The sequence below is a fragment of the Tachyglossus aculeatus genome, chromosome X2, assembly GCF_015852505.1.
Source record: "Tachyglossus aculeatus isolate mTacAcu1 chromosome X2, mTacAcu1.pri, whole genome shotgun sequence".
Lineage (NCBI taxonomy): Eukaryota > Metazoa > Chordata > Mammalia > Monotremata > Tachyglossidae > Tachyglossus > Tachyglossus aculeatus.
The window spans coordinates 4249006-4275901 of record NC_052100.1 but is presented as its reverse complement, the minus strand read 5'-3'; the positions used below and the strand labels follow the sequence as shown (position 1 = coordinate 4275901).

Here is a 26896-nt window from a genome sequence, read left to right as displayed (position 1 = left end):
CAGGGCGCTAAGTAGCCCTTAGGGCTTGCTAATAAACTTGGAGCCGAAGCCGGGAGAGACCACCCTGAGGGAAAGCAAAGCTGATTACCTGGGTGGGGTGGGGTGGACACCTAGACATCTTTCCCACAGGATCAATCAATCAATCAATCGTATTTATTGAGCGCTTACTGTGTGCAGAGCACTGGACTAAGCGCTTGGGAAGTACAAGTTGGCAACATATGGAGACGGTCCCTACCCAACAGTGGGCTCACGTCTAAATATTTCTACTCAATCCCCTCAACAGTCTGTTCAATTAAATGTTATTTCCTAAAAATGAGACCCAAACTCAACTGCATATTCCCTACTGGAAACCATTGGTTTACTACTACTACTACTAATACTACTACTAATAATGGTATTTATTAAGCGCCTACTACGTGCAAAGCACTGTTCTAAGAGATAGTCCCTACCCAACAGTGGGCTCACAGTCTAAAAGGGGGAGACGGAGAACAAAACCAAATATACTAACAAAATAAACAGGAGTCTGGAGCCTGTCTGTATCTGTTGAGCGCTTATAATAATAATAACAATAATAATAATAATAATAATAATAATAATGGCATTTGTTAAGCGTTTACTATGTGCAGATCACTGTTCTAAGCGCTGGGGGGGATACAAGGTCATCAAGTTGCCCCATGTGGGGCTCACAATCTGAACCCCCATTTTCCAGATGAGGGAACTGAGGCTCAGAGAAGTGACTTGCCCAAGGTCACACAGCAGTCATGTGGTGGAGTCGGGATTCGAACCCATGACCTCTGACTCCAAAGCCCAGGCTCTTTCCACTGAGCCACGCTTATCATGTGCGGAGCACTGTACTAAGCACTTGGGAAGAAACAGTTCGGAGAAGCAGTGTGGTTTGGGTTCGAATAATAATGGCATTTATTAAGCGCTTACTATGTGCAAAGCACTGCTCTAAGCGCATGGGAGAGAAGCAGCGTGGCTCATTGGTAAGAGCACGGGCTTTGGAGTCAGAGGTCATGGGTTCAAATTCCGGCTCTGCCAACTGTCAGCTGTGTGACTTTGGGCAAGTCACTTTGCTTCTCTGTGCCTCGGTTACCTCATCTGTAAAAATGGGGATAAAAACTGTGAGCCCCCCGTGGGACAGATCACCTTGTAACCTCCCCAGCACTTAGAACAGTGCTTTGCACATAGTAAGCGCTTAACAAAAACCATTATTATTATTATTACTATATTTTGATGAAGAGGCTACAGAGAACCAGGGATGTGAAGTGACTCACCCAGGGTCACACTACTGTAGAGCTGGGATTAGAACCGTGGCTTAGTGGAAAGAGCCCAGGCTTTGGAGTCAGAGGTCGTGGGTTCAAATCCCGGCTCCTCCAACTGTCAGCTGTGTGACTTTGGGCAAGTCACTTCACTTCTCTGTGCCTCAGTTCCCTCATCTGTAAAATGGGGATTAAAACTGTGAGCCCCCATGGGACAACCTGATCATCTTATAACTCCCCCAGCGCTTAGAACAGTGCTTTGCACATAGTAAGCGCTTAATAAATGCCATTATTATTATTGTTATCTCCTGACTCCCAGCTCTGAGCTGTTGTCTGCACCTAGGCCTTGGACTGACTCTGTAGATTCTGGACCATTCATTCATTCATTCATTCAATCGTATTTATTGAGCGCTTACTGTGTGCAGAGCACTGTACTAAGCGCTTGGGAAGTACAAGTCGGCAACATACAGAGACGGTCCTTATCCAACAACGGGCTCACAGTCTAGAAGGCAAATCCCTTCTCTTGATACTGCTGGGAAAGCTGGAAAATTGAAAGAGGGTGCAAGAAGAGGGAGGGACTGTAGAGGAGCAGGGAATATTTTATGAAGATCAATCTCGATGGTTTCAATATTGTCAAAGTACAAGGCCAAGTCTCTAGAGGAAGGAGAAGGAGGGAGGAGGAAGAATAGAGAAGCAGCGTGGGTCAGTGGAAAGAGCCCGGGCTTTGGAGTCAGAGGTCATGGGTTCAAATCCCGGCTCCGCCAATTGTCAGCTGTGTGATTTTGGGCAAGTCACTTCACTTCTCTGTGCCTCAGTTAACTCATCTGGGGATTAAGACTGTGAGCCCCCCGAGGGACAACCTGATCACCTCGTAACCTCCGCAGCACTTAGAACAGTGCTTTACACATAGTAAGTGCTTAATAAATGCTATTATTATTATAAGGAAAAAGGTTTCTGGGCGAAGGGGAGGAGATGACTGAAAGGAGGGAATATCAAAATGAGACAGGACAGGTTCAATCATAAAGGTATAGAGGGTAACTAGGTGGGGGAAGAGGTGGAAGTGATGGGCCAAAGGAGGGTGGGAAAGAGGGCTATAGCACGAGAATCAATCAATCAATCGTATTTATTGAGCACTAACTGTGTGCACAGCACTGTACTAAGTGCTTGGGAAGTACAAGTTGGCAACATATAGAGACAGTCCCTACCCAACAGTGGGCTCACAGTCTAAAAGGGGGAGACAGAGAACAAAACCAAACATACTAACAAAATAAAATAAATAGAATAGGTATGTACAAGTAAAATAAATAAATAGAGTAATTATCATCATCATCATCATCAATCGTATTTATTGAGCGCTTACTGTGTGCAGAGCACTGTACTAAGCGCTTGGGAAGTACAAGTTGGCAACATATAGAGACAGTCCCTACCCAACAGTGGGCTCACAGTCTAAAAGGGGGAGACAGAGAACAAAACCAAACATATTAACAAAATAAAATAAATAGAATAGATATGTACAAGTTAAATAAATAAATAGAGTAATCATCATCATCATCATCATCAATCGTATTTATTGAGCGCTTACTGTGTGCAGAGCAGTGTACTAAGTGCTTGGGAAGTACAAGTTGGCAACATATAGAGACAGTCCTTACCCAACAGTGGGCTCACAGTCTAAAAGGGGGAGACAGAGAACAAAACCAAACATACTAACAAAATAAAATAAATAGAATAGATATGTACAAGTAAAATAAATAGAGTAATAAATATGTACAAACATATATACATATATACAGGTGCTGTGGGGAAGGGAAGGAGGTAAGATGGGGGGATGGAGAGGGGGACGAGGGGTAGAAATGAACACATAAGACAGAAGACAAAATGTGGGCAAAAGAGAAAGAGAGATCGATAGTGGGAAAGAGAGAAAGGTTTTTTCTTTCTTTCTTTAAGGGCAACTTCTCTGGGCCTCAGTTACATCATCTGTAAAATGGGGAGTAAAACTGACCAAAGCCGGGAGGAGGTAGGGGGTGGGCTTAAGTATGAGTCTGAGGTAAGAGGGAGTTGTGAGGAGGGGTCGGAGGAGAGAGGAGTTCTTCCCAAATGTTCCCCTCAAGGAAAAAAGAGAAACTTCAAAGGGGCCAAGCAAGACTTGGCCTTCTGATGTGACTCCCCTAGAAACCCGCTTAGAGCTCTCTGTGGGTCCATTTGAATGGGGGGATAGGGGGAGATTTCCGACTAGCTGGGAGCTGAGAGACATTTGCAAAGAGAGGCCTTAATGAGGACTGGGTTAGGCCACCCGGGCTCTTTGATCCCCTCTCGGAGAATCCCGGCTGTCTCTCCCCAAGTGTGAAACTCCTGGGTCTCTCCCCCGGCTCCTGAGACCCCTGAGGGAAATTTTCTCTCAGAGACCTGAGACCTCTAGAGAGAAGTTTTCCCTCAGGGCCCTGGAGGAAGTTTTCCCACAGAGACCTAATATCATCAATCCTATTTATTGAGCGCTTACTATGTGCAGAGCACTGGACTAAGCGCTTGGGAAGTACAAATTGGCAACATCTAGAGACAGTCCCTACCCAACAGTGGGCTCACAGTCTAAAAGGGGGAGACAGAGAACAAAACCAAACATACTAACAAAATAAAATAAATAGGATAGATATGCACAAGTAAAATAAATAAATAAATAAATAGAGTAATAAATATGTACAAACATATATACATATATACAGGTGCTGTGGGGAAGGGAAGGAGGTAAGATAATAATAATAATTATAATGTTGCCAACTTGTACTTCCCAAGCGCTTAGTCCAGTGCTCTGCACACAGTAGGGGCTCAATAAATACGATTGAATGAATGAATGTATTTATATATTTTATTTGTACGTCCAGTGCTCTGCACACAGTAGGGGCTCAATAAATACGATTGAATGAATGACTGTATTTATATATTTTATTTGTACGTATTTATTCTATTTATTTTATTTTGTTAATATGTTTTGTTTTGTTGTCTGTCTCCCCCTCCTAGACTGTGAGCCAGCCGTTGAGTAGGGACCGTCTCTAGATGTTGCCAACTTGGACTTCCCAAGCGCTTAGTCCAAGCACACAGTAAGCACTCAATAAATATGATTGAATGAATGAATGAATGAATAATGACATTTATTAAGCGCTTACTATCAATCAATCAATCGTATTTATTAAGCGCTTACTGTGTGCAGAGCACTGTACTAAGCACTTGGGAAGTACTAGTTGGCAACATCTAGAGACGGTCCCTACCCAACAGTGGGCTCACAGTCTAGAAGGGGGAGACAGACAACAAAACCAAACATATTAACAAAATAAAATAAATAGAATAGATATGTACAAGTAAAATAAAGAGTAATAAATCCGTGCAAACATATATACATATATAGGGTGCTGTGGGGAAGGGAAGGAGGTAAGCGTGGGGTGGATGGAGAAGAAGGAGGGGGCTCAGTAAGTGCTGGGGAGGTGACAAGGTGATCAGGTTGTCCCACGGGGGTGCTCACAGTCTTAATCCCTATTTTTTTAGACTGTCTTTTAGACTGTGAGCCCACTGTTGGGTAGGGACTGTCTCTATATGTTGCCAATTTGTACTTCCCAAGCGCTTAGTACAGTGCTCTGCACATAGTAAACGCTCAATAAATACGATTGATGATGATGATGATTATCTAGATGAGGGGACTGAGGCCCAGAGAAGTGAAGTGACTTGCCCAAAGTCACACAGCTGACTCTGAGCCCGTGACCTCTGACTCCAAAGCCCCGGCTCTTTCCAACCGAGCCCGCGCTGCTGCTGAGCTCTGAGACCTCTAGAGAGGAGTTTTCCCTCAGAGAGGTGGGACCCCTGAAGGAAGTTTTTTCCCCGCCCCGGGGGACCTCTGAAGGAAGTTTTTTCCCCCAGAGACCCCTGAATCAATCAATCAATCGTATTTCTTGAGCGCTTACTATGTGCAGAGCACTGTACTAAGCGCTTGGGAAGTACAAATTGGCAACACATAGAGACAGTCCCTACCCAACAGTGGGCTCACAGTCTGAAAGGGGGAGACAGAGAACGGAACCAAACATACCAACAAAATAAAATAAATAGGATAGAAATGTACAAGTAAGATAAATAAATAAATAAATAGAGTAAGAAATATGTACAACCATAAGGAGAGGCAGTGTGGCCTGGTGGTTAAAGCAGGGGCCAGTTAAGCTTTCCTGGACCTGAGGCCTGAGCCCTGAGCCCAGGCTGCTGTCCCTGAGCTCTCCAGCCTTTCAGCCTCTCAGGGGTGGCTGAGGGCTGAGCCTGGGCTACTGAGTTTTCTGTTGACAGTTTCTCTTGCTCCTTTTGAAGTGCACCATAGGGCCGCCCCCCCACCCCCCACCCCCATCCTGGTCCCCCATTGGACCGGTGGAGGCCTCCAATCTCCGGGATCACTGGATAACAAATCAGAAGGGCCCGGTGGGGAGTTTTCCCCTACCCTTCCCCATATAAATATCCAAGATAGTTCCCTCAGCCACAGATCCAGCTTTATTCCAAGGGAACTGGGAGGGGGGCGGGAACTGGGGGCCTGGGTCTCACAGGAACCATGGAGGGTCCTCAGCTCTTCGCTTTCCTCACCCTTGGAGTTTGCTACGCCTCTGCCTGGTAAGGCCCCACCACGGACCATCCCTCAGGGACCCCTATCTCCCTCCATCTGCCGCTTTCCACCCTCATGAGGGCTCTTTTCCCTTTTCTCCTAGGTCCGTGAGCAATTTCCTCATGACGGGACCCAAGGTAGGACATGCCCAGGACCATCTCTGGGGTCGTTTAATAGTAATAGTGGTGGTATTTGCTAAGGACGCCTTGCGTGCCAAGCGCTGTGCTAAGTGCTGATAATCGGATGGGACACAGTCCCTGCCACACACCGGGCTCACAATCTAAGGGGAAGGGAGGACAGGTAATCATTGGAGACAGGTAATAATAATTATTATGGTATTTGTTTAGGGCTTGCTACGGCCCTGGCAGTGTACTAAGCGCTGGGGTGGATACAAGCAAATGGGGTTGGACACAGTCCCCGCCCCACATGGGGCTCAGTCTCGATCCCCATTTTACAGATGAGAGGTGTCGAAACCCCATTTAATAGATGAGGAAACTGAGGCTTGTACTTCCCAAGTGCTTAGTACAGCTCTCAATAGATACTATTGATTGATTGAGCGCTGGGTGGATACAAGCAAATGGGGTTGGACACAGTCCCCGCCCCACATGGGGCTCAGTCTCGATCCCCATTTTACAGATGAGAGGTGTCGAAACCCCATTTAATAGATGAGGAAACTGAGGCTTGTACTTCCCAAGTGCTTGGTACAGTGCTCAATAAATACTATTGATTGATTGATTGATTGATTGAGGCCCAGAGGACCTGGGTTCTCATCCCTGCTCCGCCACTTGTCTGCCGGGTGAGCTTGGGTAAGTCACTTCACTTCCGCGCCTGATTCCTCATCTGTAAAAATGAGCCCCAGGTGGGGCAGAGACTGAGTCCAACCAGTATCTACCCCAATGCTTAGTACAGTGCCTGGCACGTAGGAAGCACTTAACCAATACCGCTTAAAAAAATTCAGCAGTAGAGGGAATGGATTCCCCCTCTCCAATCAATCAATCGTATTTATTGAGCGCTTACTGTGTGCAGAGCACTGTACTAAGCGCTTGGGGAGTACAAGTTGGCAACATCTAGAGATGGTCCCTACCCAACAGTGGGCTCACAGTCTAGAAGAGGGGGCAGGGGTGACCCATATATCCTCAGGCAGGTTTGGCCAAGATCCCAGGCTGAGAAATTGTCTGGTGGACAGAGCACGGGCCTAGCAGTGAGAAGGTCATGGGTTCTAATCCTGACTCTGCCACTTGTCTGCCGTGTGGCCTTGGGCAAGTCATTTCACTTCCCTGTGCCTCAGTTACCTCATCTGTTAAATGGGGATTAAAACCGGGAGCCCTAAACAGGACCGGGCCCGCGTCCAACCCCATTCGCTTGTATCCACCCCAGAGCTTAGTACAGTGCCTGGCACATAGCAAGTGCAGCGTGAGAAGTAGCGTGGCTCAGTGGAAAGAGCCCGGGCTTTGGAGTCAGAGGTCATGGGTTCAAATCCTGGCTCCGCTAGTTGTCAACTGTGTGACTTGGGGCAAGTCACTTCACTTCCCAGCGCTTAGAACAGTGCTTTGCACATAGTAAGCGCTTAATAAATGCCATTATTATTATTATTCTTCTCTGGGCCTCACTTACCTCATCTGTAAAATGGGGGTGAAGACTGCGAGCCCCTTGTGGGACAACCTGATCACCTTGCAATCCCCAGCGCTTAGAACAGTGCTTTGCGCATAGCAAGTGCTTAATAAATGCCATTATTGTTATTATTTCTTAAGTGCTTAACGAATACCACGACTGTTATTGTTATTATTTCATTCTAAGGCCTACCTGACTTACACCACCAGTGTGGCCCTGGGGGCTCAAAGCGGCATTGAGGAGTGCAAGTTTCAGTTTGCCTGGGAGCGATGGAACTGCCCCGAAAACGCCCTGCAGATCTCCACTCAAAGCAGGCTAAGTGGTAACAGTCCGTGGGGAGGGGTGGCACATAGCCAGCCCGTCTGGGGTGGCCAAGGATGGACGGGGTGGACATGGCGGTTGGCGAAAAGTTGTCGGGTAGACCAGGGAGACGAACCATTTTGGCCCAGACCAAAGCTTGGGATTCAATCCATCGATCCAACTATTATTGAGCACTTATTGGACCAAGTGCTTGGGAGAGTACGCTGCTACAGACTCCGTAGGCTCCTTCTATTTGTACCTGAGCAGCCTGGAGGGCCACTTTTAGACTGTGAGCCCACTGTTGGGTAGGGACCGTCTCTCTATGTTGCCAACTTGTACTTCCCAAGCGCTTAGTACAGTGCTCTGCACACAGTAAGCGCTCAATAAATACGGTTGATTGATTGATTTGACACCTGGCCCAATTCCACCAATGCCTTGCAGCGGGACTTTTGAAGAAGTCACTCTCCCTAGGCTTGCTTGAAATCCTGCTTCCATTAATATCTTTGGGAAGCTATTAATTCCTGCATGTTTTGTTCCGTTTTGTTGTCCGTCTCCCCCTTCTAGACTGTGCGCCCGCTGTTGGGTAGGGACCGTCTCTATATGTTGCCAACTTGGACTTCCCAAGCGCTTAGTACAGTGTTCTGCACACAGTAAGCGCTCAATAAATACGATTGATTGATTATATGTTGCCAACTTGGAACTTCCCAAACGCTTAGTACAGTGCTCTGCACACAGTAAGCGCTCAATAAATACGATTGATTGATTGATTGATTGATTGAAGAAGTCACTCTCCCTAGGCTTACTTGAAATCCTGCTTCCATTAATATCTTTGGGAAGCTATTAATTCCTGCATGTTTTGTTTCGTTTTGTTGTCCGTCTCCCCCTTCTAGACTGTGCGCCCGCTGTTGGGTAGGGACCGTCTCTCTATGTTGCCAACTTGGACTTCCCAAGCGCTTAGTACAGTGTTCTGCACACAGTAAGCGCTCAATAAATACGATTGATTGATTATATGTTGCCAACTTGGAACTTCCCAAACGCTTAGTACAGTGCTCTGCACACAGTAAGCGCTCAATAAATACGATTGATTGATTGATTGATTGATTGAAGAAGTCACTCTCCCTAGGCTTACTTGAAATCCTGCTTCCATTAATATCTTTGGGAAGCTATTAATTCCTGCATGTTTTGTTTCGTTTTGTTGTCCGTCTCCCCCTTCTAGACTGTGCGCCCGCTGTTGGGTAGGGACCGTCTCTATATGTTGCCAACTTGGACTTCCCAAGCGCTTAGTACAGTGCTCTGCACACAGTAAGCGCTCAATAAATACGATTGATTGATTGATTATATGTTGCCAACTTGAACTTCCCAAGCGCTTAGAACAGTGCTCTGCACACAGTAAGCGCTCAATAAATACGATTGATTGATTGATTATATGTTGCCAACTTGTACTTCCCAAGCGCTTAGTATAGTGCTCTGCGCACAGTAAGCGTTCAATAAATACGATTGATTGATTGATTATATGTTGCCAACTTGTACTTCCCAAGCGCTTAGTATAGTGCTCTGCACACAGTAAGCGCTCAATAAATACGACTGAATGAATGAATGAATGCTTCCTCCTGCTTCCCTCCCTCCCAGCAATAAATAAGGCCACTCCTAGAGGGGCAGGGGCTTTAGCGGTTGATTTTTTAAAATGATATTTGTTAAGCGCTTATTATGTGCCAAGCCCTGTCCTAACTGCTGGGATAGATACGAGCTAATCAGGTGGGACACAGTCCATGTCCCACATGGGGCTCACAGTCTTAATCCCCATTTTACAGATGAGCTAACTGAAGCACCGAGAAGTCAAGTGACTCACCCAAGGTCACACCGCAGACAAGTGGAGGAGTCAGGATTAGAACCCACGACCTCTGACTCCCACTCTCTCCACTAGGCCACATGGCTTCTCAGGCAGTTGGAAGCTCTTATAATGATGGCATTTATTAAGCACTTACTACGTGCAAAGCACTGTTCTAAGCACTGGGGAGGTTACAAGGTGATCAGGTTGTCCCACGGGGGGCTCACAGTCTTCATCCCCATTTTACAGATGAGGGAACTGAGGCCCAGAGAAGTGAAGTGACTTGCCCAAAGTCACCCAGCTGACAGTTGGCAGAGCTGGGATTTGAACCCATGACCTCTGACTCCAAAGCCCGGGCTCTTTCCACTCAACCACGCTGCTTCTCTATATGTCTTATGTCATGGAAGCCCAACAGAGAAGTAGTAGAAGTAGTAATAATTATTATTATAGTTGTTGCTATCGTTATTGTATTTTTAATCAATCAATCACTGGTATTATCGAGTACTTACTCTGTGCAGAGTACTGTAATAATAATAATAACAGACTAACCATTTGGGAGAGTACAACAGAATAGAGTTGGAATCAATCACTTGATAATTTGTTGATCACTTACTACTTAAAGAGCACTGTTCTCAGCACTTGGGAGAGTACAGTGGAACAGCGCTGGTAGCCATGTTCCCCGCCTACAGTGAGCTTACTATGCGTCAGGCACTGTACTAGACTACAGACTAGTGCCTCTAGTAGAGGCACTGTATTAGACTGTAAGCTCTTTGTGGGCAGGGAATGTGTCTGTTTATTAAGACACCCCGTATTGTACTCTCCCAAATGCTTAGTACAGTTCTAGACTGTGAGCTCACTGTTGGGTAGGGGCCGTCTCTATATGTTGCCAACTTGCGCTTAATACAGTGCCCTGCACACAGTAAGCGCTCAATAAATACGACTGAACGATTGAATGAATGCTCTGCACACAGTAAGCGCCCGATAAATTCGATTGAATGAATGAACGAATAGAATAATCAATCCCCGGGGTAGTTACAAGTTACAACTGGACACAGTCCCTGCCCCACACTGGGCTCACTAAAGTAGGAGGGAGGTGAGCAATAGTATTTATTAAGCAGCGTGGCTCAGTGGAAAGAGCACGGACTTTGGAGTCAGAGGTTATGGGTTCAAATTCCGACTCCACCAATTGTCAGCTGTGTGACTTTGGGCAACTTCTCTGTGCCTCTGTTCCCTCATCTGTAAAATGGGGATGAAGACTGTGAGCCCCACGTGGGGCAACCTGATCACCTTGTATTCATTCATTCAATCATTTATTGAGCGCTTGCTGTGTGCAGAGCACTCACTGTATTAAGTGCTTGGGAAGTCCAAGTTGGCAACATCTAGAGATGGTCCCTACCCAACAGCGGGCTCACAGTCTAGAAGGGGGAGACAGACAACAAAACAAAACATATTAACAAAATAAACTGAATAGTAAATATGTACAAGTAAAATAAATAGAGTAATAAATATGTACAAACATATAGACAGGTGCTGTGGGGAGGGGAAGGAGGGATTGTCTCTCTTCATTGCTGAGTTCATTCATTCATTCATTCAATCGTATTTATTGAGCGCTTACTGTGTGCAGAGCACTGCACTAAGCGCTTGGGAAGTCCAAGTTGGCAACATCTAGAGACGGTCCCTACCCAACAGCGGGCTCACAGTCTAGAAGGGGGAGACAGACAACAAAACAAAACGTATTAACAAAATAAATCGAATAGTAAATACGTGCAAGTAAAATAAATAGAGTAATAAATATGTACAAACATATATACAGGTGCTGTGGGGAGGGGAAGGAGGGATTGTCTCTCTTCATTGCTGAATTCATTCATTGATTCATTCAATTGTATTTATTGAGCGCTTACTGTGTGCAGAGCACTGTACTAAACACTTGGGAAGTCCAAGTTGGCAACATCTAGAGACGGTCCCTACCCAACAGCGGGCTCACAGTCTAGAAGGGGGAGACAGACAACCGAACAAAACATATTAACAAAATAAATCGAATAGTAAATATGTACAAGTAAAATAAATAGAGTAATAAATATGTACAAGCATGTACAGGTGCTGTGGGGAGGGGAAGGAGGGATTGTCTCTCTTCATTGCTGAGTTCATTCATTCATTCATTCAATTGTATTTACTGAGCGCTTACTGTGTGCAGAGCACTGTACTAAGCGCTTGGGAAGTCCAAGTTGGCAACATCTAGAGACGGTCCCTACCCAACAGCGGGCTCACAGTCTAGAAGGGGGGTGGAACAGTGCTTTGCACATAGTAAGTGTTTAACAAATGCCTTCGTTATTATTAAGCGCTTGGAAAGTACAAGTTGGCAACATATAGAGACCGTCCCTACCCAACAGCGGGCTCACAGTCTAGAAGGGGGATAGAACAGTGCTTTGCACATAGTGTTTAACAAATGCCTTCGTTATTATTAAGCCCTTACTGAGTGCAGAGCGCTGTACTAAGCGCTTGGGAAAGAGTATACAGGTGGGAGTACGGCTGCTGCCAAGCAGCAGCGGGTTTCCCCTTACCATCATTTCCTCCTGCGTCCCCGTCTTCTGCCAGCCACCAGGGAGACGTCCTTCATTCACGCCATCAGCTCCGCCGGGGTCATGTATACCATCACCAAGAACTGCAGCATGGGGGACTTTGAGAACTGTGGCTGTGATGAGTCCGTCAACGGGAAGACAGGTGAGCCTCCCCTGCCCCCCGACGTGCTGAGGCAGCTGAGCCCCTCCGCTGGCCTGGTAATAATAATAATAATGATGATGGCATTTATTAAGCGCTTACTACGCGCCAAGCACTGTTCTAAGCGCTGGGGAGGTTACAAGGTGATCGGGTTGTCCCACGTGGGACTCACAGTCTTCATCCCCATTTTATAGATGAGGTAACTGAGGCCCAGAGAAGTGAAGTGAAGCTCACCTACTCCAGGAGGCCTTCCCAGACTGAGCCCCTTCCTTCCTCTCCCCCTCATCCCCCTCTCCATCCCCCCATCTTACCTCCTTCCCTTCCCCACAGCACCTGTATATATGTATATATGTTTGTACATATTTATTACTCTATTTATTTATTTTACTTGTACATATCTATTCTATTTATTTTATTTTGTTAGTATGTTTGGCTTTGTTCTCTGTCTCCCCCTTTTAGACTGTGAGCCCACTGTTAGGTAGGGACTGTCTCTATGTGTTGCCAATTTGTACTTCCCAAGTGCTTAGTACAGTGCTCTGCACACAGTAAGAGCTCAATAAATACGATTGATGATGATGATCCCCATTTTATCGATGAGGTAACTGAGGCCCAGCGAAGTGAAGTGACTTGCCCAATTGTCACCCAGCTGACAATTGGCAGAGCCGGGATTTGATCCCATGATCTCTGACTCCAAAGCCCGGGCCCTTTCCACTGAGCCACGCTGCTTCTCTAAGCGCTTAGTACCGGGCTCTGCACACAGTAAGAGCTCAATAAATATGATTTATACATAAATAAATAATTTATAGATAAAAAGCTCAGCTGGTCACCCCTCGGTTACCTCCAAGGGTTACCTCCAATACGGGGAATCCAGCTAATTGACCTTCTGGTCCGCCCTGCCTGTCCCTAGGGGGTCACGGCTGGATCTGGGGAGGCTGCAGTGACAATGTGGACTTTGGCGAGAGGATCTCCAAACTCTTCGTGGATGGGCTGGAGAGGGGCAAAGACGCCAGAGCCCTAATGAATCTCCACAACAACAAGGCGGGGAGGCTGGTGAGTAAGGAGAACCACCCTCCCAGACTCCCTTTTCCCTTCTTCCCCCCTAAAATCTCCACGGCCTCCACAGGGAATTCATTCCACCTGCCCAAAGACTCTCTTTTCCCTTCTTTCCCCCTAAAAAGACGCCAGAGCCCTAATGAATCTCCACAACAACAAGGCAGGGAGGCTGGTGAGTAAGGAGAACCACCCTCCCAGACTCCCTTTTCCCTTCTTCCCCCCTAAAATCTCCACGGCCTCCACAGGGAATTCATTCCACCTACCCAGAAACTCTCTTTTCCCTTCTTTCCCCCTAAAAAGACGCCAGAGCCCTAATGAATCTCCACAACAACTAGGCGGGGAGGCTGGTGAGTAAGGAGAACCACCCTCCCAGACTCCCTTTTCCCTTCTTTCCCCCCTAAAATCTCCACGGCCTCCGCAGGGAATTCATTCCACCTGCCCAAAGACTCTCTTTTCCCTTCTTTCCCCCTAAAAAGACGCCAGAGCCCTAATGAATCTCCACAACAACTAGGCGGGTAGGCTGGTGAATAAGGAGAACCACCCTCCCAGACTCCCTTTTCCCTTCTTTCCCCCTAAAATCTCCACGGCCTCCGCAGGGAATTCATTCCACCTGCCCAAAGACTCTCTTTTCCCTTCTTTCCCCCTAAAAAGACGCCAGAGCCCTAATGAATCTCCACAACAACAAGGCAGGGAGGCTGGTGAGTAAGGAGAACCACCCACCCAGACTCCCTTTTCCCTTCTTTCCCCCTAAAATCTCCACGGCCTCCGCAGGGAATTCATTCCACCTGCCCAAAGACTCTCTTTTCCCTTCTTTCCCCCTAAAAAGACGCCAGAGCCCTAATGAATCTCCACAACAACAAGGCAGGGAGGCTGGTGAGTAAGGAGAACCACCCTCCCAGACTCCCTTTTCCCTTCTTTCCCCCTAAAATTTCCACGGCCTCCGCGGGGAATTAATTCCACAGTACCCAAAGACTCCCATTCTGGAAGTGTTCAGCTTCGTTTGTCTCCTGCTACTTTGAACATTTGCCTCCTGTCCATCCTCTTCTACCTTCCCGTCCCCACTCATGAGTTCTTGGGGGAAAACGGAGGCCCCAGAAGGGCCTCAGTTCCCTCATCTGTAAAATGGGGATGAAGACTGTGAGCCCCCGGTGGGACAACCTGATCACCTTGTAACCTCCCCAGCGCTTAGAACAGTGCGTTGCACATAGTAAGCGCTTAATAAATGCCATTATTATTATTATTATTATTATTATTATTATTATTCGAAACACTGTGCCTGCCTCAGGGACCAGTAGCCAACACACTGTCACAACACACTGACTTTCTTGGGACTCTCCCAAATCTTTAGCACCTTGTTAGCCACACAGTAGACCGTAAACACCTCGAGGGCAGGGGTAGTGTCTACTAACTCTATTACACTCTCCCAGGCTCCTAGTACAATGCTCTGACCACAGGAGACTGTAAACACCTTGAGGGCAGGAATCCTGTCTACTGACTCTATTAGACTCTCCCAAGTGCTTCATATAGTGCTCTGTATATAGTAGATTGTAAACTCTATTGTGCTCCCCCAAGTGCTTCATATAGTGCTCTGTATATAGTAGATTGTCAACTCTATTGTGCTCCCCCAAGTGCTTTGTATGGTGCCAAACTCCCTGGGGGCACTCAATAAATAGCTCGTTCACTCCCTGAGCTTTGACTAGAACTAGACTGTGACTAGACCGTGAGCCCGCTGTTGGGGTAGGGACCGTCTCTATATGTTGCCAACTTGTTCTTCCCAAGCGCTTAGTAATAATAATAATAATGATGGCATTTGTTAAGCGCTTACTATGTGCAATGCACTGTTCTAAGCGCTGGGGGGGATACAAGGTGATCAGGTTGTCCCCCACGTGGGGCTTACAGGCATCATCCCCATTTTACAGATGAGGTAACTGAGGCTCCAAGAAGTTAAGTGACTTGCCCAAGGTCACACAGCAGGCATGTGGCGGAGCCGGGACTCGAACCCATGACCTCTGACTCCAAAGCCCGTGCTCTTTCCACTGAGCCACGCTGCTTCTCTAGTACAGAGCACTAGTACAGTGCTCTGCACACAGTAAGCTCATATGTATATATGTTTGTACATATTAATTACTCTACTTATTGATTTTATTTGTACATATTTATTCTATTTTATTTTATTTTCTATTTATTTTATTTTGTTAATTTTGTTAATTTATTTTGTTAATTTGTTAATATGTTTGGTTCTGTTCTCTGTCTCCCCCCTCTAGACTGTGAACCCGCTGTTGGGTAGGGACCGTCTCTATATGTTGCCAACTTGTTCTTCCCAAGCGTTTAGTACAGTGCTCTGCACACAGTAAGCTCATATGTGTATATGTTTGTACGTATTAATTACTATTTATTTTATTTGTACATATTCTATTTATTTTATTTTCTATTTATTTTATTTTGTTAATTTTGTTAATTTATTTTGTTAATTTGTTAATATGTTTTGTTCTGTCTCCCCCTTCTAGACTGTGAGCCCGCTGTTGGGTAGGGACCGTCTCTAGATGTTGCCAACATGTTCTTCCCAAGCGCTTAGTATAGTGCTCTGCACACAGTAAGCTCATATGTATATATGTTTGTATGTATTAATTACTCTATTTATTTTATTTGTACATATTTATTCGCTTTTATTTTATTTTCTATTTACTTTATTTTGTTAATTTTGTTAATTTTGTTAATTTTGTTAATTTGTTAATATGTTTTGTTTTGTCCTGTCTCCCCCTTCTAGACTGTGAACCTGCTGTTGGGTAGGGACCGTCTCTAGATGTTGCCAACTTGTTCTTCCCAAGCGCTTAGTACAGTGCTCTGCACACAGTAAGCGCTCAATAAATACGATTGACTGAGTGAATGAAGTCCAAGTCGGCGACATCTAGAGACGGTCCCTACCCAACAATGGGCTCACGGTCTAGAAGGGGGAGACGGACAACAAAACGAAACATGTGGACGGGTGTCAAGTCGTCAGAATAAAAAGAATTAAAGCTAAATGCAGATCATTAACAAAATAAATAGAATAGTAAATACGTCCAAGTCAAATAAATCGAGTAATAAATCCGTACAAACATATATACAGGTGCTGTGGGGAGGGGAAGGGGGAGAGGAAAAAAGGGGGCTCAGTCTGGGAAGGCCTCTTGGAGGAGGTGAGCTCTCAGTAGGGCTTTGAAGGGAGCTCTCCCCAGAACCCAGGTGGGGGTCCAATTCATTCATTCAATCGTATTTATTGAGCGCTTACCGTGTGCAGAGCACTGTACTAAGCGCTTGGGAAGTCCAAGCTGGCAACATCTAGAGACGGTCCCTACCCAACAGCGGGCTCACAGTCTAGAAGGGGGAGACAGACAACAAAACAAAACAGATTAACCAAATAAAATAAATAGAATAAATATGTACAAGTAAAATAAATGGAGTAATAAATACGTACAAACTTATATACAGGTGCTGTGGGGAGGGGAAGGAGGTAAGGCGGGGGGGATGGGGAGGAGGGGAAGAGGAAGGAGGGGGCTCAGTCTGGGAATCTCCATCCACTGTGTGCAGAGCACTGTACTAAGCGCTTGGGAAGTACAACTTGGCAACAATTCCATGAGGCATTCAGGTTCCCAGTTATGGAGGTGAAGTGTTTGAATCCTGCCTTCCACCGTGTGCCAAATGTATGATCCTGGGCATGCTGGTACGCCTCAGTTCCCCCATCTGTTCATTCATTCAATCAATCGTATTTATTGAGCGCTTTCTGTGTGCAGAGCACTGTACTAAGCGCTTGGGAAGTACAAGTTGGCAACAATTCCATGAGGCATTCGGGTCCCCAGTTACGGAGGTGAAATGTTCGAATCCCGCATCCCGCCGTGGGCCGGCTGTGTGATCCTGGGCAAGCCGGTTAACTTCACTACGCCTCGGTTCCCCCATCTGTTCATTCATTCATTCAATCAATCGTATTTATTGAGCGCTTACTGTGTGCAGAGCACTGTACCAAGCGCTTGGGAAGTACAAGTTGGCAACAATTCTATGAGGCATTCGGGTCCCCAGTTACGGAGGTGAAATGTTCGAATCCCGCCTCCCGCCATGTGCCCGCTGTGTGATCCTGGGCAAGCCGGTTAACTTAGCTACGCCTCAGTTCCCCCATCTGTTCATTCATTCATTCAATCAATCGTATTTATTGAGCGCTTTCTGTGTGCAGAGCACTGTACTAAGCGCTTGGGAAGTACAAGTTGGCAACAATTCCATGAGGCATTTGGGTCCCCAGTTACGCAGGTGAAGTGTTCGAATCCCGCCTCCCGCCATGTGCTGAATGTATGATCCTGAGCAAGCTGGTTAACTTAGCTACGCCTCAGTTCCCCCATCTGTTCATTCATTCATTCAATCAATCGTATTTATTGAGCGCTTTCTGTGTGCAGAGCACTGTACTAAGCGCTTGGGAAGTACAAGTTGGCAACAATTCCATGAGGCATTCGGGTCCCCAGTTACGCAGGTGAAGTGTTCGAATCCCACCTCCCGCCATGTGCCGGCTGTGTGATCCTGGGCAAGCCGGTTAACTTCGCTACGCCTCGGTTCCCCCATCTGTTCATTCATTCATTCAATCAATCGTATTTATTGAGTGCTTACTGTGTGCAGAGCACTGTACTAAGTGCTTGGGAAGTACAAGTTGGCAACAATTCCATGAGGCATTCGGGTCCCCAGTTACGGAGGTGAAGTGTTCGAATCCCGCCTCCCGCCATGTGCCCGCTGTGTGATCCTGGGCAAGCAGGTTAACTTAGCTACGCCTCGGTTCCCCCATCTGTTCATTCATTCATTCATTCAATCGTATTTATTGAGCGCTTACAGAGCACTGGACTAAGCGCTTGGGAAGTCCAAGTTGGCAACATTCATTCATTCATTCATTCAATCATATTTATTGAGCGCTTACTGTGTGCACAGCACTGGACTAAGCGCTCGGGAAGTCCAAGTTGGCAACATATAGAGACGGTTCCCTACCCAACAGTGGGCTCACAGTCTAGAATCTGTAAAACGGTGGCATTTGTTAAGCGCTTACTATGTGGGGGGGGGGGGGGGGGGATACAAGGTGATCAAGTTGTCCGACGTGGGGCTCACAGTCTTAATCCCCACTTTACAGATGAGGTAACTGAGGCTCAGAGAAGTTAAGTGACTTGCCCAAGGTCACACAGCAGACATGTGGCGGAGTCGGGAGTCGAACCCGTGACCTCTGACTCCAAAGGCCGGGCTCTTTCCACCGAGCCACGCTATTAAGGGCCAGGGACCGATTTGCCTGGCTCCTAGTAAGCGCTCCACAGATACCACCACCATGTTTATCGTCAGCCATCCGCGCTCCCCTCCCCTCCGTCCGCAGGCGGTCCGGGCCACCATGAAGCGGACGTGCAAGTGCCACGGCATCTCGGGCAGCTGCAGCGTCCAGACCTGCTGGCTGCAGCTGGCCGACTTCCGCGAGATGGGCCGCTACCTGAAAGCCAAGTACGACCGGGCCCTGAAGATGGAGACGGGCGAGCGCCCGGCCCGGGCCGGCAACAGCGCGGACGGCCACTGGGCCCCGGCCGAGGCCCTCCCCGCCCGCCTGGAGACCGAGTTGGTCTTCCTGGAGGAGTCCCCCGACTTCTGCGCCCGCAACGCCAGCCTGGGCGTCCTGGGCACCGAGGGCCGCGAGTGTCTGCAGGGGGAGCGGCGGGTCTGCCGGCGCCTCTGCAGCGACTGCGGGCTGCGGGTGGAGGAGCGGCGCAGCGAGGTCCTGGCCAGCTGCAACTGCAGGTTCCACTGGTGCTGCGTGGTTCGCTGCGACCAGTGCCGCCAGGCCGTCACCAAGCACTACTGCGCCCGCCCTCGCACCCGGGGCCGGGCTGAGGCCGCCCATCCCGGCCAGGGAAAGCGATCCCGGCTCCAGCCGGGGCCTCCTCCGGACCGCTAGCCGGACGAGCCCCCGGTGTGGACCCCCTCCGCCCGCCCCCCATCCCGGACTTCCCGTCTCCATCCCTTCTCATTCATTCATTCGTTCATTCGATAGTATTTATTGAGCGCTTCCTGCGCGCAGAACGCTGTACCGAGCGCTTGGGAAGTACAAGTCATCCCTTCCCCTCCCCGTCCCTCCCGCCGTCCCTCCGGGTCGGGGCTGCCTGGATGAGGGAAGGCCTAGGCCGGACCCGGGAGATTCACGCACTTTACGGAGCCCCCCGACCCGGGGGGAGTTGGGCTGGAGGAAGGAAGCAAGAGGAAGGAATGGCCCCCACCGCCCAGACTGGACGATTTTCCAAGGAAAATCGGTGCGAGGGGCTTAGACGGCGGACGCTTCCACGGCTGGTCTTTGGACGACTGCCGCTTACACCGATGCCTGCACGAGGGGTTCTCTCCCAACTCGTGGTCCCGCGACGGGTTCTCGTCCCGCGCGTTTTCCCGACGAGAAGCGGGGCCGGGCACTATCTGGACTCCCCCTGAGAGCACGAGCCCTCTCTTGTTTTGCCTGACCACTTTTCAAAATAAATGTTGGAAATACCGTTGTGAGATTTTTGTTGTGGGGGACCAAATCCACTCCTCTTCTGCTTTCTCCACCTCCGCCGGCCTTGGACTGAGCTTGCGGCGCTGTAGTAATAATAATAATAATAATGATGGCATTTATTAAGCGCTTACTATGTGCAAAGCACCGTTCTAAGTACAGGGAGATCAGGTTGTCCCACGGGGGGGGGCTGAGAGAGAGAGCGCTTGGGTAAGTCACTTCACTTCTCTGCGCCTCAGTTTCCTCAGCAGTCAAATGGGGACCCAATAGCTGTTCATCCTCCCTCCCTCTTAGAAGGGAGCGGGGGGCCTCTGTCTTAACCGCTTTGGCCTAACCGAGAGAGCGCTTGGGTGAGTCACTTCACTTCTCTGCGCCTCAGTTTCCTCAGCAGTCAAATGGGGACCCAATAGCTGTTCATCCTCCCTCCCTCTTAGAAGGGAGCGGGGGGCCTCTGTCTTAACCGCTTTGGCCTAACCGAGAGAGCGCTTGGGTAAGTCACTTCACTGTGCCTCAGTTTCCTCAGCAGTCAAATGGGGACCCAATAGCTGTTCATCCTCCCTCCCTCTTAGAAGGGAGCGGGGGGCCTCTGTCTTAACCACTTTGGCCTAACCGAGAGAGCGCTTGGGTGAGTCACTTCACTTCTCTGCGCCTCAGTTTCCTCAGCAGTCAAATGGGGACCCAATAGCTGATCATCCTCCCTCCCTCTTAGAAGGGAGCGGGGGGCCTCTGTCTTAACCGCTTTGGCCTAACCGAGAGAGCGCTTGGGTAAGTCACTTCTCTGCGCCTCAGTTTCCTCAGCAGTCAAATGGGGACCCAATAGCTGTTCATCCTCCCTCTTAGAAGGGAGCAGGGGGGCCTCTGTCTTAACCGCTTATCTTGCTTATCTTGCGTCTACCGCAGTGCTTGGCACATTGTAAGCACTTAAGGAAGACAATTATTATTATTACCCCATGGGTTTAGTGTGGGGCTCCTGAAGGTGTGATATGTGGATAGTTGGTGGCCGGTGATGATGAGGATGATAATAATTCTGATAACAGCAGACAATTATTATTATTACCCCATGGGTTTAGTGTGGGGCTCCTGAAGGTGTGATATGTGGAGAGTTGGTGGCCGGTGATGATGAGGATGATAATAATTCTGATAACAGCGAGGGTGGCGCTTGTTAACCCTTTGGTGATTCTGCTATCCTGTTTCCTTGTAAGCACTTAACGAAGACAATTATTATTATTACCCCATGGGTTTAGTGTGGGGCTCCTGAAGGTGTGATATGTGGAGAGTTGGTGGCCGGTGATGATGAGGATGATAATAATTCTGATAACAGCAGACAATTATTATTATTACCCCATGGGTTTAGTGTGGGGCTCCTGAAGGTGTGATATGTGGAGAGTTGGTGGCCGGTGATGATGAGGATGATAATAATTCTGATAACGGGTGGCGCTTGTTAACCCTTTGGTGATTCTGCTATCCTGTTTCCTCCCGGTTACCTGACATCTCTCGCCCCATCCGTCTGGCGGCTTTTGACTCTAATCAATCACACCCCTCCATCCCGCCCCGATTAGCTCTGCGGTGGGAAACAAAAGAAATTCGGATTTCTCCCCATCCATCAGCACCCTTGTCAAGAGCTCATTCCCGACAGACAGGGCGTCATTCAGATTCATTCGCCGCCGGTTTTTTCTGGTCTTGGTTTCAGGGGAAGCGGGGGGTCACCGGGGCCCCCAAAGTCACTCACTGGATGGTTGTCCATTTGGGCCCTCTTCATAATACTAATGATGATGGCATTTAGTAAGCGCTTACTCTGTGCAAAGCACTGTTCTAAGCGCCGGGGAGGCTACAAGGTAATCAGGTTGATGATGATGGTATTTGTTAAGCGCTTACTATGTGCAAAGCACTGTTCTAAGTGCTGGGGAGATTACAAGGTGATCAGGTTGTCCCACAGGGGGATCACAGTTTTAATCCCCATTTTACAGACCAGGTAACTGAGGCACAGAGAAGTCAACTGACTTGCCCAAAGTCACCCAGCTGACAGTTGGCGGAGACGGGATTTGAACCCATGACCTCTGACTCCAAAGCCTGGGCTCTTTCCACTGAGCCACGCTGCTTCACGGGGTTGTCCCACGGGTGGGGGGGGGGGGGCTCACAGTCTTAATCCCCATTTTACAGATGAGGGAACTGAGGCTCAGAGAAGCGACTTGCCCAAAGTCACCCAGCTGATAAGTGGTGGAGCCGGGATGTTTTTTTCCTTTTTTTTCTTTCAATGGCATTTACTAAGCGCTTACTCGGTGCAAAGCACTGTTCTAAGCGCTGGGGAGGCTACACAGTGATCAGGTTGTCCCACGGGGGTGCTCACAGTCTTCATCCCCATTTTACAGATGAGGGAACTGAGGCACAGAGAAGTGACGTGACTTGCCCAAAGGGACAATGACGCTCCCCCCGCTTCAAAGCCTTATTCACTCATTCAATCGTATTTATTGAGCCTTTACTGTGGGCAGAGCCCACCTCCTCCAAGAGGCCTTCCTGGACTGCACCCTCCATTCCTCTTCTCCCACTTCCTTCTGCCTCATCCTGACTTACTCCCTTTATTCATCCCCACCTCCGGCCCCACAGCACTTATAATAATAATCATAATAATGACGGCATTTGTTAAGTGCTTATTGCGTGCAAAGCACTGTACTAGAGTGAAGCAGCGTGGCTCAGTGGAAAGAGGCCCGGCTTGGGAGTCAGAGGTCATGGGTTCTAATCCCGGCTCCACTACTTTTCAGCTGTGTGACTTCGGGCAAGTCACTTAACTTCTCTGTACCTCAGTTCCCTCATCTGGAAAATGGGGATTAAGACTGTGAGGCCCCCGTGGGACAACCTGATGACCTTGTATCTACCCCAGTGCTTAGAACAGTGCTTGGCATGTAGTAAGCGCTTAACAAATACTAACATTATTATTATCATTCTCTGGGCCTCGGTTACCTCATCTGGAAAAAGGGGATGAAGACTGTGAGCCCCACGAAGGACAACCTGATGACCTTGTATCTACCCCAGTGCTTAGAACAGTGCTTGGCATGTAGTGAGTGCTTAACAAATACAAACATTATTATTATCATTCTCTGGGCCTCAGTTACCTCATCTGTAAAAGGGGGATGGAGACTGTAAGCCCCCGTGGGACAGGCTGATCACCTTGTATCTACCCCAGTGCTTAGAACAGTGCTTGGCATGTAGTAAGCGCTTAACAAATACCAACATTATTATTATCATTCTCTGGGCCTCGGTTACCTCATCTGTAAAAGGGGGATGAAGACTGTGAGCCCCCCGTGGGACAACCTGATGACCTTGTATCTACCCGAGTGCTTAGAACAGTGCTTGGCACGTAGTAAGCGCTTAACAAATACCAACATTATTATTATCATTCTCTGGGCCTCGGTTACCTCATCTGTAAAAGGGGGATGAAGACTGTGAGCCCCCCGTGGGACAACCTGATGACCTTGTATCTACCTCAGTGCTTAGAACAGTGCTTTGCATGTAGTAAGCGCTTAACAAATACCAACCTTATTATTATCATTCTCTGGGCCTCAGTTACCTCATCTGGAAAAAGGGGATGAAGACCGTGAGCCCCACATGGGACAACCTGATGACCTTGTATCTACCCCAGTGCTTAGAACAGTGCTTGGCATGTAGTAAGCGCTTAACAAATACCAACGTTATTATTATCATTCTCTGGGCCTCATCTGGAAAAAGGGGATGAAGACTGTGAGCCCCACATGGGACAACCTGATGACCTTGTATCTACCCCAGCGCTTAGAACAGTGCTTGGCATGTAGTAAGCGCTTAACAAATACCAACATTATTATTATCATTCTCTGGGCCTCATCTGGAAAAAGGGGATGAAGACTGTGAGCCCCACATGAGACAACCTGATGACCTGGTTGTCCTATACGTTGCCAACTTGTACTTCCCAAGCGCTTAGTCCAGTGCTCTGCACACAGTAAGCGCTCAATAAATACGATTGATGATGATGATGATGATGATGATGGTATCCCCTCCAGCGCTTAGAACAGGGGCTTGGCACATAGTAAGCGCTTAATAAATGCCATTATTATTATTATTATTATTATTATTGAAGTCATCTGGAGGCCAGAGCCATCAGGAAGCCCATGAGCTCACAGTCTGAACAAACCCCTGACGGCAATAACGCTCCATCAGTCACCTTGACAACAGAGATTCTCTTCCTCCTATTCTCCGGCTGCTTTTCATATTCAGGGGGAGGTGCTCGGTCACCTTCCCTCTTGGGGAGGGGGTGGGAGGGAGTTTTCCTTCCCCTCCCTCGTCCCCCAAGTCAGAAATCCCGACGTTTTTGATTTGCAAACGGATCCCTTTCCATAACAAAGTGGGAAGGCCTGGCTTCGGTGGGCCTGGGGTGGGAGGTGGGGGGATAGTAGATGAGGGGAGGGCGAGGACCGGTGGGAAAATCTCGGAGAGGGGCTTTAAAGGGTCTAATCAATCAATCAATCGATCAATCAATCGGATTTATGGAGCGCTTACTGTGTGCAGAGCACTGGACTAAGCGCTTGGGAAGTCCAAGTTGGCAACATCTAGAGGAGAGGGGGAGAGGGAGGGGAGAGTCCCTTCTAGACTGTGAGCCCACTGTTGGGTAGGGACTGTCTCTATATGTTGCCAACTTGGACTTCCCAAGCGCTTAGTACAGTGCTCGGCACACAGTAAGCGCTCAATAAATACGACTGATTGATTGAGAGGGCACGGTCTGAGGCGGGTGGGAGAGGAGAGCCTGAAATTATCTGCTGCGAGCCCACTGTTGGGTAGGGACCGTCTCTCTGTGTTGCCAACTCCTACTTCCCAAGCGCTTAGTACAGTGCTCTGCACACAGTAAGCACTCAATAAATACCACTGATTGACTGATTGAGCCATCTTGGACAAGTCACTTCCCCTCTCTGGGCCCCAGTTCCTTCATCTGCAAAATGGGGATTCAATACCTGTGCTGACCTTGGACAAGTCACTTCATTCTTATTTACTGAGCATTTTCATTCAGTCGTATTCATTCATTCATTCAATCGTATTTATTGAGCGCTTACTGTGGGCAGAGCACTGGACTAATCAATCAATCAATCAATCAATCAATCGTATTTATTGAGCGCTTACTGCGTGCAGAGCACTGGACTAAGCGCTTGGGAAGTCCAAGTCAGCAACATCTAGGGATGGTCCCTACCCAACAGCGGGCTCACAGTCTAGAAGGGGGAGAGGGACAACAAAACAAAACATGTTAATAAAATAAAATAAATCGAATAGTAAATATGTACTAGTAAAATAAATAGAGTAATAAATATGTACAAGCATATATACAGGTGCTGTGGGTTTGTTAAGCGCTTATTAAGTGCAAAGCATTTATTCATTCATTCAATCGTATTTATTATAATAATAATCGCATTTATTAAGCGCTTACTATGTGCAGAGCACTGTTCTAAGCGCTGGGGGGATACAAGGTGATCAAGTTGTCCCACGTGGGGCTCACAGTCTTTATCCCCATTTTACAGATGAGGTAACTGAGGCCCAGAGAAGTTAAGTGACTTGCCCAAGGTCACACAGCAGACATGTGGAGGAGTCGGAATTCGAACCCATGACCTCTGACTCCAAAGCCCGTGCTCTTTCCACTGAGCCACGCTGCTTCTATATTTATTGAGCGCTTACTGTGTGCAGAGCACCGTACTAAGCGCTTGGGAAGTCCAAGTTGGCAACATATAGAGACGGTCCCTACCCAACAGCGGGCTCACAGTCTAGAAGGGGGAGACAGACAACAAAACAAAACATATTAACAAAATAAAATAAATAGAATAAATATGTACAAATAAAATAGAGTAATAAATACATACAAACATATATACAGGTTGTATATACAACTACTCAATTGTACTTTCCAAGCGCAGAGAAGCAGCGTGGCTCAGTGGAAAAGAGCCCGGGCTTTGGAGTCAGAAGTCATGGGTTCAAATCACAGCTCTGCCAATTGTCAGCTGTGTGACTTTGGGCAGGTCACTTAACTTCTCTGGGCCTCTTCTGTAAAATGGGGATGAAGACTGTGAGCCCCCTGTGGGACAACCTGATCTCCTTGTAACCACCCCAGTGCTTAGAACAGTGCTTTGCACATAGTAAGCGCTTAATAAATGCCATCATTATTATTAAATCGCTTCACCTCTCTGGGCCTCAGTTCCCTCATCTGTAAAATGGGGATGAAGACTGTGAGCCCCCCGTGGGACAACCTGATCACCTTGTAACCACCACAGTGCTTAGAACAGTGCTTCGCACATGGTAGGCGCTTAATAAATGCCATCATCATTATTATTATAGTGCTCTGCACACGATGAGCACTCAGTAAATACGACTGAATGAATCTTGTCCTGGTCCTCACATCCCAGGAGGAGAAGCAGCGTGGATCAGTGGAAAGAGCCCAGGCTTTGGAGTCAGAGGTCATGGGTTCAAATCCCGACTCTGCCAATTGTCAGCTGTGTGACTTTGGGCAAGTCACTTCACTTCTCTGGGCCTCAGTTCCCTCATCTGCGAAATGGGGATTAAGACTGGGAGGCCTGCGTGGGACAACCTGATCACCTTGTAAGCTCTCCAGCGCTTAGAACAGTGCTTTGCACAGAGTAAGCGCTTAACAAATGCTATCATTATTATTATTATTATTATCCCAGCTCTGCCACGTGTCTGCTGGGTGACCTTGGGCAAGTCACTTTAACTTCTCTGGGCCTCAGTTCCCTCATCTGTCAAATGGGGGTGAAGACTGCGAGCCCCATGTGGGACAACCTGATCACCTTGTATCCCGCTTTGCACATAGTAAGTGCTTAATACTATTATTATTATTATTATTATTATTATTATTATTATTATTATTAAAGGGGCATTCTGAGGCCTCCCATGCAAATCTGTGGGACAAGCCAAGTGAGTTTGACCGTGACTGGCTTTGTTTTGCAAACGAAATT

The 26896-nt window shown here is 47.8% G+C and overlaps 1 protein-coding gene across 1 annotated transcript; it reads left to right on the top strand.

Moving 5' to 3' along the window:
* The first annotated feature begins 5835 nt into the window (after positions 1–5835).
* On the top strand, positions 5836–19337 carry WNT8A (Wnt family member 8A). Its single transcript, XM_038771492.1, has 6 exons — positions 5836–5894; positions 5990–6023; positions 7684–7819; positions 12221–12346; positions 13251–13393; positions 18768–19337. The coding sequence occupies exons 1-6, from the start codon at positions 5836–5838 to the stop codon at positions 19335–19337; spliced, it is 1068 nt and encodes a 355-aa protein (XP_038627420.1).
* Positions 19338–26896: the final 7559 nt, after the last annotated feature.